Source organism: Plasmopara halstedii (assembly GCF_900000015.1).
Source record: "Plasmopara halstedii genome assembly, contig: Scaffold_2061, whole genome shotgun sequence".
Lineage (NCBI taxonomy): Eukaryota > Oomycota > Peronosporomycetes > Peronosporales > Peronosporaceae > Plasmopara > Plasmopara halstedii.
The window spans coordinates 1,465,921-1,480,271 of NW_020188969.1; the positions used below are offsets into that span (position 1 = coordinate 1,465,921).

At 45.0% G+C, this 14,351-nt stretch overlaps 2 protein-coding genes across 2 annotated transcripts; one reads left to right on the forward strand and one right to left on the reverse strand.

Annotated features, from left to right (window-relative positions):
* Window positions 1-105: 105 nt before the first annotated feature.
* On the forward strand, window positions 106-2,256 carry PHALS_02829 (xenotropic and polytropic murine leukemia virus receptor xpr1; the record flags this gene model as incomplete). Its single annotated transcript, XM_024717281.1, has 1 exon — window positions 106-2,256. One exon carries the CDS (start codon window positions 106-108, stop codon window positions 2,254-2,256), a length of 2,151 nt encoding a protein of 716 aa, XP_024582795.1.
* Window positions 2,257-2,406: 150 nt separating this feature from the next.
* PHALS_02830 (Microtubule-binding protein (translationally controlled tumor protein)) lies at window positions 2,407-2,949 on the reverse strand (the record flags this gene model as incomplete). The annotated part of the gene is made up of 1 exon (XM_024717282.1): window positions 2,407-2,949. One exon carries the CDS (start codon window positions 2,947-2,949, stop codon window positions 2,407-2,409), a length of 543 nt encoding a protein of 180 aa, XP_024582796.1.
* Between the last annotated feature and the right edge of the window lie 11,402 nt (window positions 2,950-14,351).

The following is a 14,351-nucleotide window of genomic DNA, read 5'->3' on the forward strand; positions in this document are numbered from 1 at the left end:
TTCTACAAATTGTATTGAAATAGTATTGTATGAATTCCAAACTACCTTTTGTGATGCGAAGCTTGGGTATCATTAGATCTCTTACCGCAAGCGGATCTACGAACGATGGTAAATTTTAGCCTACGACTGCGCGATAATATCGTTGCCGAGTGGCGTACCGAGTACCTTGACTATGATGGGCTTAAGCGTTTACTGGAACATCAGCAGCAGATCGATGACATGTTGTTCGCCGCCGCATCATCAAGCAGAACAATGGAGATTCGATCATCGTCTGAAGACATGGAGACAAATGAATTGATTAGCCACCGCAAAGGGAAAAGTAGTAGAACAATATTTTTTGAAAACATCGGCAATAAACTTGCGTTTCTTCGGCTACATGGGACTCCACCAACTTCAACTGGGTCGGAACAACTGCAGTCGCTGCTTTCATTGCCCGTTGCTTTTGAAGAAGCGCTACGTCACGAGTACAACAAGGTGGAACAAGCTTATATACATCATATAGCGCAGCTTAGTGAGCAGCTTGATATTCTGCACAAACAGTACCGGGAGAATGCTCCTGCTTCAGCTCAGGAATCGCTAAAAAATGCCTTGGTTGAGCTGCATCGTATGTTAACTTTGCTGCACAACTTTGCGCTGCTTAATTACACCGGTTTTGTAAAGATAATTAAGCGCTACGACAAGATTGCAAGCTTTCCATCAGATCAACGTGAGGAGCAAAAAGCTCAATTACAGACATTTGAGTTCGCCAAAGCACAGCGATGTTCGGACCTTTTAAAGCGATTAGAGCAGTCTTTTGCCGATTGGTTTTGCGATGGAAACAGGACTGTAGCAGTGGCAACATTGATGACCAAAAAGGAAGATTTCGTAAATTGGGGTCACATTTATCTTGGCATCAAAGTTGGCTCGTGTCTCATTCTTTTAATTTGGGTATGCTGGGACTCTCTTGTGGTTCCCACATTTCATAGTAATCGTCACAGCCACTTTATCGACCTAGTACGTACTCGCGCTTATCCAGTCTACCGTGGAATTGGCTGTCTACTACTGTTGCATTGGCTAGTTGGATTGTCACTATACGTCTGGCGCGCGGCTCGAATCAACTATCGCTATATTTTTGAATTGAACCCGCGGCGAGCTCAATCGTATCCGCAAGTGTTCAGTGATGCCACCAACATGGCCATCATTTATTTGTCAAATATCCTGTTGTATTACAAGGTTGTAAACGGCTATTTTCCAGAGGAGTTACTACATCGTGGCTACTATCCTTTGGCGCTGTTTGTGTACACATTTTATTTCTACGCGATTCGTCCGTGGGGGCAGCAAATTGGCATGTTACGAACTGTGTGGGAAGTTGTCTGCTCGCCGCTATATTCCGTGACATTTTTTCACACTTTTGTGGGCGATTACTTGACAAGCACCGTCAAGATTACACAAGATGTGACATGGTCAGTTTGTTTTTTTGCTACAAAAGAGTTTTTGCGCAAAGATGCAATTCCACCCAACGAAGGATCGTTCTACTCGACTTTGGATGAAGATACATGTGCGAACAATGTGTACTACGTAAATGGTGTAGTGCCATTGGTTTGTGTGCTTCCATTATGGTGGCGCTTCTTGCAAAATCTTCGCCGTGTGTACGATACGAAAACGTGGTGGCCTCACTTACCAAATGCTGCTAAATATGCTCTGACACAAGTTGTTGTCCTCTTTGGGTTGTTCCATCCTTTGCACAATAGCGACGAAGACGCGTTACAAGCGCGGATGTTTGTAGTCGAGTGGCTCTTTTTGTTCACAGCAAGTTCACTTTATGCTTGGATCTGGGATGTTACAATGGATTGGGGACTTGGTAGACCACAATTTCATTTCTTGGCCGACTCGCAAATGTTTTCGCACCAATGGGTATATTACGCAGCAATTATTGCCGACCTTTTCTTACGTTTTGCATGGACTCTGACACTTATTCCACCGCGTGGTGCTGCTCGTTGGTTGCCTCTGTACTTGCAGCCATTTACGATGATTCTCGAGTTGTTCCGCCGCACATTTTGGAGCTTTTTTCGATTGGAAAATGAGCATCTGCGGAACACGCAGGGCTTTCGTCGTGTCGATTTCATTCCATTGCACTACGACCATGGAGTTGGCGAAGAGAACAAGAAGCGTGACGACGTGGAGCAGCTGGACTTTCGGATTTTCATCCTTAAAATATTGGCGGTGCTTTTCACCGTCTTGGGTCTCAGCGTCGTTGCAATTGTCATCGAACGCTGAAAAATGGACCAAAGAATGAATCATTAGAATTATTGGCACATACTGATCACGCAAATGAAGAAGTTTTGATGCATAAATGGCACTATAATTAATGCAAGTTAGAAAATTAGAACTTTGAGAGTCAAACGAATCAGCACTTCTATCTAATGCTTAAAACTTGACTTCCTTCAAGCCCCACTTGATGTAACAGAAGGTGGGAGTCACAGCGCCCTCTGGGTAATAAGCGTAGGCTAGGCCAGCTTCCGAGTCACACGACTTAAACATGTAAAACTGAAGCTCTTTAAACATGGAAACAAGAAATTTAACAATTTCCTGTGCATCACTTTTGAATTGGGCCATGGTTTCGTCATCAGTGTCCGTGGATTTCAAGTGTTTCATAACCTTACGAAAGTACGACTTGAGGTACGTTTTAAGCTCGGCCTTGGTGTCAAATCCCGTCTCAACATAACCGAAACCAATTGAGTCATCAATAACGCTGTTGACCGTCTCGACTGAGTCATCGATCTGATCAGCTTCGCCTCCAAACGCGTCTCCGCAGCCAATGTCGACATTGTCAGCGCCCTTTGCCACCGTCTTAGACTCGACCTGAAACATCCCTGGCACCTCATTTCCTTCCATGTCCTTGCAAGGAACCACTTTGTTTGAGTCCGACATAACTTCATCGTCCGTGAACACATCCTGCCATACCAACATCTTGCCCGGTCACTACTTGTGTTGACGTGAGACTAGAAATGCTACTGCTTATTTGCGGCCACCGATTCACCACGGAAATGACATGAGCGTATAAATATGTCGTCAGAGGTACCCAGCAAAGTCCTATTTCCGCACAATATTTACAGGCCACAGAAACAATGTATCAATAATTAGTACAGAAACGCCAGAAGTGATATAATGCAAAATGCAAGTTCAAACGGCGAGAACTTCTGAGGGACCGTTATATTTATAAGCACAGCCGTGCCAAAATCTCATTGTTCAGGCCACTTAATGGCACATCTTAAGACGTATAAATTAGTATTAGTTTGGAAAAGTTACACGTCTTATCTACCATAGCAGAGACTCCTGGCTGCGCTTCTAGGTGGAGTTCAACCTCTGTGCGTTGTAAATGCGGACGCTTTGAGTCCAAGGTTCTTCTGTGCAAGCAACAATTTCGATACGCTTGGCAGAAACAGTAGTCAATTTTAAATTGCCTATTCTTGGGACAACTAGACACGCTTAGAGACAGAAGGCTGGTTCGTACTTGGGGATCTGTACTGGTGGCGAGATTGACGTGTCTCTATCTTTCGAAGTGGTGGCGTACGCAAGTCACTTCTACTAGATACTTTCCACGAAAGTTAAACTGCAAGCTTTTGAAGTGCCAGTACTGGTCGACTGGCGCGCTTGCCTCGAAGCGAAGCCATTGAACTTGGCTTGCTTGATGCTGAACTCTTCTTGCATAGCATGATTAATGGCATCATATAGCGTATTGGGATACACACGGAACATTTGTTTCCGGGCTGGACCATCCTTCAAGCCCGCCATGGACGTTACGACTTGCGCTGAAACGTTATTTGTCTCGTCGACGATGCTCGATACCAAGAAGCGAGCACGCTGTGCATACGAGTGTAGGACGTAACGACCTTGACGAAGCTTCGAAAACTCGACACGGGCACGGGCACGGGACTCTTTCTGTGGTGGTTCAAACGCCTTTTCCAGCTCAAATTTGAAGTATTCGTAGCTATGAAAGCAGTTTATATCGGCGAAGGCTTCCCATACACCCAACTCTTCGAACGGCCCGCAGGGCTGGATATTGCGACTACGGGTCTCGCAGTTGTCTTACAGTGATTGCTGCATTCAACTCGACAAACCTTCGTAAGAGACGCTTGTTCTCTCCACCACGGTACAAAAACACGTTCAGTTTTAGCGGCATTGTTCTGTATGAAGAAACAGGGGATTACGACCTGCTTCAGAAATATCATAATCTCATGATACATGAAACTGACGGCTACGCTCTTCTGTTCATCCGAAGAAGACGACTGCAGTAAGCTGAGTACTTCAGCCTCTCCGATGACTTCTCGCATCCGCTCGAGTGCCATCCACTCATGTGACGACAAATGAGGGAACATCTCATTGGTCAGCACCTCAATTTGCGGTACTGATGGTCCGAGTGGTACACCAACTCCTTTCATGTCACTCGGACAAGGACAAGATTATGGCTTGGACGAAATGTGCGACGTGCTCAACAGCCGCGTCGTCAAATCAAAATCGCGCGTCGCTGAAAAGACCGCTTGAAGTGCTACCAGGTGTAAGAGGGCGCTGGTCACAAACAGTGCCTCAAACACAACCCACACGCTTGTGCGACGAGGATGCGATTTCCGACGTGCAGGAAGAAGGACTGTCCCGACTTGGAGAGAAGAAGAACGACTTTATACCTTAAACGTAAAATTGCAACAGAATTTAAATGAGTCATAAAACTCCAAGGGTTCCTCAAAAAACTGAGTTCCTGATTTATAAATCAAGGGTGTACTGAGGTTGCACCTCAGCTTCAACTCATAAAAGATCTTAGGTGTACGGAGCCTGAACTTCGAGAGCTTGAACTTCAACTTTCGTGGAAGGTGTCCAGTAGAATTGACAAGTGATGGTCCAGAGCCAAGGGACATCTCGTACATCTCCACGCCTGTAAATGAGCGTCTCCACAACGATGGAAAGTGTTTCCATTGTGGGAAGCCGGGTCATATTGCCCGGAACTGCAGAGTGTCTTTGCCGAGTTGGCAACCAACACAGGGTGCTTGTTCGGGTAATCGCGGACGCTTTATAGGTCTTCGGTTTGAACGCCTCCAGAAGTAATAAAAACGAGAGCAACCAGTAGGATTGGGGCTCCCTGCTGGGTCCAAAAAGAGTACTGTGAATGCTGGTGCTGTCTACTTATTGCATTGCAAAAAGGTATCAAGAAGTGAATTTATTGCTGAAAAACTTGTGGGTCTCGCTTCGTCAAAGAACTTTGACCCCAACGTGCATGATGCGCATGCAATCTCCACCATGAGTGATGGCAGTGTCACGCAAAGTGCGACTTTAAGAAGTCTTTGTAGATGGTTTCGAGAAACCACTACAAGCTTTGATTGACACTGGCGCGTCGAACCACTTTGTTTGAGCGCATTTATGACTGAGCATAGCGTTAGCCTGCCCGATCTGAAAGAAGAGATGATCATTCGTCTAGCGAATGGATCTAGAATGAATATAGCAAGTCATTTGCTTGGCAGTGAAATTTGAAGATTTCCAAGTTGAAGACAAGTTTATCGTACTCGACCTCGATGATGAGTTTGATATCATCCTAGGCATACCATGGTTAAAGCGTTATCAGTCTAACATGGACTGGATGAATAAGAAGATCGTCGTCAACAAGTCGGGCAGCGCTAAATTGAGCTGCATGACGACGAACAAAACAGTATGGGCATATGCTAAAGAAATCACGTATGTCCCAAGTGATATTCTGGTTTGCGATGCCCCCCCTTGTTCATAGTCCAAGCCCAAGAAGACGAAAAAAAGAGGTGGAGCAGTCAGGCGCCAGAAAAAAATTGTCTCCTTTGCTATTGACATGGAAGTCATGGTTGATGGTAGCATGAAAAATAGTGGCACCAGAGGCAAAGACCCATCCCCAGAGAAGTAGGCCGCCAAGAAGAGTTTTCCGTCAAGTATATGGCGTGCCTCTGACCAAGGTACAAGCTGTTTTGATGAAGAAAGTGTTCAAGAACAAAACACTTCATGCAAGGTTATAAATGTTGTGGCATACAACGAAGAAGGTGACGTCGATGTTATCCTTCACGTGAAGATTGAGGATCCCCCGAATTCAGTGAAAGAACTGTTTTCCTTGCCATTTTTGAGCAAGAAGACGCTGAAGCATAGCTTGGCGAAAGGCAAAAATTTGTAAATATGTGCGATTGTCGAAGAAAGTATCGACGATGATATCAATACTGCGGAAGTATTTGATGAGAAGACACGAAAGAAAAGGATTGATGAGTAGTCGTGGGACGCTCTAAGGACAAACCCCGTGCATGGACTTTTCAGGGAAAATGCTGAAATATTTTTAGACAAGGTGCCGAACAAATTGCCATCTGACAGAGGCATTTGTCATGAGATTAATATACTTCCTGGTACGGCGTATTGTATCCTTCGGCAGTGGCCGGTGCCAAAAGAACAAATTATTATTATTAACAAGTTCCTTGCGCAGCGACAGAAGGCTGGTCATGTGCCTGATAGTAAGTCTTCGCATTGTAGTCCAACCTTTTGTGTGAAGAAAGCCACTGGTGGTTGGCGCACTGTTCGAGCTCTTAATAAATTGAACGATGTGACCATGCCTGTCCAGACTCCGGTCCCACGCAAGGATATGACTCTTGATGGAATGGTTAACATACTATTTTCAGTGCGATCGATCTGAAAGATCGTGTTTTCAGATACGAATGCACGAAAGTGATATACCATTAACTGCAGTCAGTACCCCGAGTGGTATGCTGTGGAAATAATTAGTGATGCCACAAGGTTTGAAGAACGCTCCCGCGATTCTCAATAGAATGGTCACGAATCTTCTTTGCCCATTATAAAGAGGTTGTACCGAGTAACTTTGACGATATATTCAATCATAGTAAGAAAACGGGTGAGAAGTCTGACGTCGATGATCATCTTGATCATTTTCGTCAGGTCTTCCAAATTATGCGAGAAAATAAACTTTACGCTTAGCTGGAAACAAAGATCCCCGATCTCGGCTGCTATATGGGTAAGAATGGCGATCGTGTGGATCCGGAGAAAGACAAAGCTATAAATGATTGGCCCGTGCCAAACAATGTGAAACAGCTGAGATAATGGTTGGACTTGATCAACTATTTGCACAATACATTATGCAGCATTGGTGCAGCCCCTAACGACTCTTTTAAGAAAAACGCTGAGTGGGAATGCTCAAAAGTTCACCAGGCAATATCTTTTAAGAAAAACGCTGAGTGGGAATGCTCAAAAGTTCACCAGGCAATATCAAACCAAGATAAGGTTTTTATGTGGTCCTCGATACAAGTGATTATACAATCGGTGTTGCCCTGATGCAACATGATGATGAGGGGCGAGAGCGAGTTGTTTCGTACAACTCGCGAAAACTCCGGCCCGTGGAACGGAAGTATCCAGTTCATGACAAAGAGCTTCTAACAATAAAGTATGCTTTGGTTAAATTTCATGTGTACTTGCTTGGAGATGAGCGCTTTGCGATCTATACAGATCATGCCTTGCTGCGTACAGCAAAAAAGACTCCTCGTTTATCACAAAAAATGGCTCGATGATTATCCTTCTTTGCGGAGTCCAACTTTGTTGTACATTACAAACCAGGCAAGACGACCATCTTAACCGATGCGTTGTCAAGACGTCCGGACAATGATCCAAAGTCCAGGAGCGAAAACATGCACAAGTCATGTCGACAATACGAAGATGTTTAGACGATCAAAGTGCAAGCTACGACTACAGTGCGCGAGGAAATTGTCGAAGATAAGAGTAGGAGAAAGAACAAAACGTATATAAGGTAATTGATCTTGTGCTTCTAAGCACGTTAAATTTGCTTGAACATGCAGTGTCAACTTGGGGAGCAAAATACTTTCGCCAAGATTCATTGAGCCGTTCATTAAAATGCAACGTTGATGCGTATACATTAGCCACCCCTACTCGCATGCACCTCTATCCCACATTATATTTGTGTGGGCTAACGTCGTTTCCTCCGAGTGGATCCGCCGATTCTATCATTCCTTTAGTAGATGATGAAGCTGATGAAAAAGGTTCTCCATTTGTCCACAAAAAGCAACCCACTCTATACCTTGAAGATTCTTTTCGGCGTATAAGCGTTGAAGGAAATCAAAGGATTGCACTTATAGTGATTCCAACGCTTCAAGGCGAAAATGGTTCTCACTATAGAGTACCTCGAGAACAGAACCTGTCTAATCCACATAGTGCATCAGGTGATCGTGAGCCAATTTTACGAGACCTCTCGTCCTTTTCAGTCGAAAAACTACATCACGAACCGGTTGAAATGGTACCTTAAAATGGGAATCCAAAGCCGATCATTGGGCGACTTTATCAGTCAGAGATTTGAATTTAGCGTTTTGCTCTACAACAAGGCTCGAAAGACTTTCTTGGCGATCTTCAAGCGTCAAGAAACCCTGCTGCAATGCCTCAATTTGCCCGCGATGAGCGCTCTTCCAATTCCAAAGTCGCTCAATCATTTGCACATTCAGCCCCAACTCCGCTTTGAATTTCTCGGTTAGAGCGTCGTTGAGTAGTCGAAACGATTGTCGATCACGCGGATCGATTGACATGTCATGGTGAAAGGAAGCGGTTAAACCATCAACGCTTGCACCGAGCTCAGTGACGCGGACTCGAACACATGGGAACCTCGTCAGGCCTTGCAGTCTGTCCCCGACGTGGTCCGCAGCTACGTTGATTCTTTGTAGTGTTGCTGGAGGCAACATGACGACGACTAGAGCTTGGTTGTGCTCGGTCACGACTGGGAGTCCTGCCAGCACCGACTCGACAAAGCAGACGCTCCATGTTGTTGTTGTTCTCAAGGCGAGCAAATTTCCACTTAAGCGTTCAGATTAGTTGCGATATGCTGGGTCGGATCTGCACGACAGTTGATCCGACTCCAACGAACGAGACGTTCCATGTGGAATCTTTGGTGTGAATAAAGGTTGAGAATTAAGGAAACGGCAAAGATTTTTGGAACCTCTCTTTGCCGATCGGGCGGAAAACGCTCAGTAACGTTGGCTTGTTCACTCGGTCGCTTCATTGTTGATCTGATAGTGAAGTGCCCCAAACGGTCTAAAAAGTGCCAAAGTACTATTGACGGTAAGAAGGGGATAATGTAATGGGCCACAATAGCCATTACATGAAAGTACATCTAGGTACATAGACGTACCTTTTATATGCAGTGTGGGAGTTTATAACAGCAGATTACAGCATTGTTGTTCCCATATGCATATGAGATATCTTACATGAAGTCCCAAACATTGTGCTTGATACAGAATGGTGGCTCCTACTTGAGGATCTGTACTGGTGTCGAGAATGACGTGTCTCTTTTTTTCGAGTCACTTCTACTGGAAACGCTTCACAAAAGTTGAGTTTTAAGCTACCTCAGCTTCAACTGCCAAAAGATGTTCGGTTTACGGAGCTTCAACTTCTGAAATTTTTTTACTTTCCTCATTTCTCATGGAAATTGAGATAGAGAATTCTACTTCAAACGTCTCGTTCGTTGGAGTCGGATCTACTATCGCGACAATCCGGCCCAGCACATCGCAACTAATCTTGACGCGTAATTCGACATTTGTTCGCCTTGAGAACAGGAGCAACATGAAGCGTCTGCTTTGTCGAGTCGGCGCCGGCAAGACTCCCAGTCGTGACCGAGCACAACCAAGCTCTAGTCGTCGTCATGTTGCCTCCAGCAACACTACAAGCAATTAACGTAAGGCCTGACGAGGTTTTCACGTGTTCTGTCTGTGCCACTGAACTCGGTGCATGCGTTGATGGTTCAACCGCTTCCTCTCACGATGACTAGTCAGCCGATTCGCGTGATCGACAATCACCTCGACCACCCAACGACACTCTCCACGAGGGATTCATAGCGGAGTTGGGGTTGATCGTGCAAACGATTGAGCGACTCCAGAATTTGAAGAGCGCTCATCGCGGGCAAATTGAAGCATTGCAGCAGCGTTTCTCAACGCTTGAAGATTGCTGCGAGAGTCTTCCAAACCCTGTTGCAGAATAGAGCTCGAACTTGACGTTCTTACCAATGGTTCCGCCCAATACTTGGCTTTGGAGCCCTGTTCTGAAGTAAGGTTTCAGCAGGTTCAGAATGAACTTGCTCAACTCCGAAAGGGCGAGGAATTTGGTGAGATGGCTAACGAACACCTGTTGCGCTCTGGTGAAGAGGCAGGCTCTCTTCTCGAGGTAGTCCGTGAAGAGTACCATTCTCGCCTTCAAGCGTTGGAATCAATGATGGAGAAATCCTTCGAAGTCCTTTAACGCTTGTAAGGCGACAAGAGTCTCCAGGTGAAGATAGGTTGCTTTCCGTGAACAAATAGAGAAACTGTATGATCAGCTCGATCAGCTACCAAAAGGTAGAGTAGGATCGACAGATCCACTCGGAAGTTACGGCCTTATCCAACCCACGAAAAATGTAGGATGTAGGCGCATGCATGTAGGGATGGCTAATTTATACGCATGACTATTGCATCACCTTGAACGGTCCTATGAATCTTGGTATAAGCTTCCTGCTTCTCAAGTTGGACGCTGAATTTGTCGTGGAAAAAAGTGACCTTTTACTCCTTCTCGCTCTGATCTGCTTGTTTTTTTCTTCAGATCCTGAACTTTCGCAATTGCGGTTCGAACAAACCGATCAAAGCTTGTCTCTTCGCAATAAAGTCGTCAAAGTGTTGTTCCTCACGACATGTCGTGTCGTCTGGAGGTCTCATTGAGTCAAAATTCGTTTTTAACTCTTTGACAGCATTTAGGTCTGGCTGTGGCTGTATAGCCATCGTTCCTCCCCCACTTTAGGTGTTATCCTCGCCCATTACGGAAGCAGATACTCTAGGATGATTACCATAGCTCACATAAATTGACGAATATCCTGTCGAGGCATGCGTGGAGTTTTTAATGCAAATTCTGCAAGAGGGAAACATTATCTCTACTCTATGAGCGACGTAACGTAACTACGCAGTACGTCACCAGGACTCGATTTATACTCTGTCTGACCGTCCGCTTCAAGGTGTGTCGCTGTTGACGTGGACAATTTGGTGCCCAACAAATAGTGCACGCAAAATTTTTGACGTAAAACGGGTGTCAAGGTCAGACACGATCTCAACAGGAAGGCCATGCAGACAAAAAATAAGGTCTACAAAGACCTTAGCTGTCTTCTCGGCAGAAATCTTGTTCGCAACAGACCCAAGATGAACCATCTTGCTGAATTGGTCTACCAACACGAGGATGCCACTGCGTCAATGTGCTTCACGTGGAAGTCCGAATATGATGTCCATACTCATAGACTACCAGCTGTCAGTTTGCACAGCCAACGACCGAAGTCGGGCCTGAGTGGTTTCACTCTCTGGCAAATCTCACCAGTTCTCACACACTTGCGCACCAACTTAAACATGTGTGACCGATAGTAATCCCGGGAAAGACTGACAAACGTTTTCTCATGTCTAAGATGGCCACCCGAAGGGCTGCCATGGTCTACATATAGAGACAATCGCGCAAACGTTGGCCATAAGGAGCAACAACCCTCCCTGTATCCCAGTGTTCAACGTATAAAAAAAATCCAATGTGTACTTCAAAATTGTGGCCTCAATCTTGTGCGAGACGGAAGACTTTGCAGTGCTTTGTCAGGAGGGTTATTTTAACACCTCAACAAGTTCTGACATGTCTCATCAGCCCTGTACCCTTCGATAATTTCTTCGCGCACTGTAGTCGTAGCTTGCACTCTGATCGTCTAAACATCTTCGCATTGTCGACAAGACTTGTGCATGTTTTCGCTCCTGGACTTTAGATCATTGTCCGGACGTCTTGAAAACGCATCGGTTAAGCCGGTCGTCTTGCCTGGTTTGTAATGTACAACAAAGTTGGACTCCGCAAAGAAGGATTACCATCGAGCAATGTGATAAACGAGGAGTCTTTTTTGCTGTATGCAGCGAGGCATGATCTGTATAGATCGCAAAGCGCTCATCTCCAAGCAAGTACACATGAAATTTAACCAAAGCATACTTTATTGTTAGAAGCTCTTTGTCATGAACTGGATACTTCCGTTCCGCGGGCCGGAGTTTTCGCGAGTTGTACGAAACAACTCGCTCCCGCCCCTCATCATCATGTTGCATCAGCGCAACACCGATTGTATAATCACTTGTATCGAGGACCACATAAAAAATCTTATCTTGGTTTGCAACCGCAAGAACAGGAGCTTTTCTCAAGCTCCTCTTCACTTCAGCAGATATTGCCTGGTGAACTTTTGAGCATTCCCACTCAGCGTTTTTCTTAAAAGAGTCGTTAGTGGTTGCACCAATGCTGCATAATGTATTGTGCAAATAGTTGACCAAGTCCAACCATTGTCTCAGCTGTTTCACATGGATTGGCACAGGCTAATCATTTGTAGCTTTGTCTTTCTCCGGATCCACACGATCACCATTCTTGCCCATATAGCAGTCGTGATCGGGGATCTCTGTAAGTATTCGACGAGAAGACACGGAAGGAAAGGGTTGATGAGCAGCTGTGGGGCACTCTATGAAAAACCCAGTGTGTGAATTTGTCAAGGAAAATGCTGATATATTCCCAGACAAGGTGGCGGGCGAATTGCCATCTGACAGAGGCATTTGTCATGAATCTGGCATACTTTCTGGTTATGATCCTGGATGGAATGATTGGCAGTACTGTTATCTGAAAGATGGGTTCTATCAGATACGAATGCGCGAAACGACGTCATCGTCGATAGCTTCTTCGACGATCGCATATTTGTGGAATTTTGCCTGTCGCCTGGCTACGCTGCATCGTCATCTTTCTCATCAACGGCAAGAAAAACAAAAAATTCACAGAACTTGAAGAATTTTCAATCTTCACTTGAGGGATTGGAAATCCTCCATTGAGGGATGTCACCTTCGTTGTATGCCACAATATTTACAAACTCGCTCGAATTCTCTTGTTCTTGATCACTAAAACAACTGATCAGGCATGTTAAACACTGGTCGAAAAACCTTTATAGTAACCTTCTCATCGCTTTCTGGGATGGTTTTCGCCACTAATCCCACTATTTTTCATACTGTCATCGATCATATCCTCTATGTTGATGGCAAAGGAAAAAAAGTTTTTCTGGCACCAGACTGCTCCTCATCATTACTATCATCTTTTCGGACTTGTCTTGTAAATATTGGTGTCTATCGCACACCACAATATCACTTGAGTCATTTGTGAGATGCATACGTCCATAGCATATTGTTCGTCGTCATGCAGTTTGATTTGGCGCTGTACGACTTGCTGACGACGATCTTCGTAATTATCCAGTCAATGCTAGGCTGATAAAACTTCAACGATAGCTTACCCTCGTTATTGTCGAAGTAAATATGTATAAACGAGTTAGACTGTTGCCGCATGCGTCGGCCCCTTTACCCACTCCAAACATTCTGACAGTGCCTTACACTCATGTATCTTTGATTCTCCAAACGACGTAATCAGCAATACCTTTCGAGACTTGTTTGGGCAAATGGCTAATCTTGCTGTTGTCAGCGGCATCATTACAGCTTTAACTTCAGCTATATTTGTAATATATTCTACAAATACAATATACTCTGTATTTTTTTATACTAGCTTTTCCTACGAATTTTTTTAACTTCATTGCCGAGCGAATGACTTCTTTGGCATTTTCAATCTTGATCCATTTGCTAGACAAAAATTATTTCTTCTTTCACATTGAGCAGGCTAACACCATGGCCAGTCACGACTTGCGCTCGGGCAAAGTTTTTGACGCACTAGTGTCATTCAAAGCTTGTAGTGGTTCCTCAAAACCATCTACAGCATTTTCCTCAATAATCAAAGCTGCACTTTTGTCTGACTCATTGTGGAAATTGCGTGTGCATTATACACGTTAAAGCGAGAATTGTGTGTATCAACAGCATCCACCTGGGTCCAGTAGGGCGCCCCACTTCTACTGGTTGTTACCCATTTTGACTCTTGGAAGAGTTTGAACCGACGACCTTTATAGCGTCCGCGGTTGTCCAAACGAGCACCCTGTTCTGTTGCAACTCGGCAAGGGCACTCTCCAGTTCCGAGCAATATGACTCGGCATCCACAACGGAAGTACTTTCCATCGTTGCGAGGACGCTCATTTTCGGGCGTGGAAATGTACGTGATCTCCATGGATCTAGACCATCACTTGTACCGTTGACTAACGCACTTGCCTCGGTACGAATCCATTGAACTTGGCTCGCTCGATGCTGAACCCTCCTTGAATGAAACGGTTGATTGCAGCATCTTGGGATATCCATTAAACAGCTGCTTCCGGATCAGACCATCACTCAAACCCGCCATGAACGTTACAACTCGCGGTGAAATGTCTA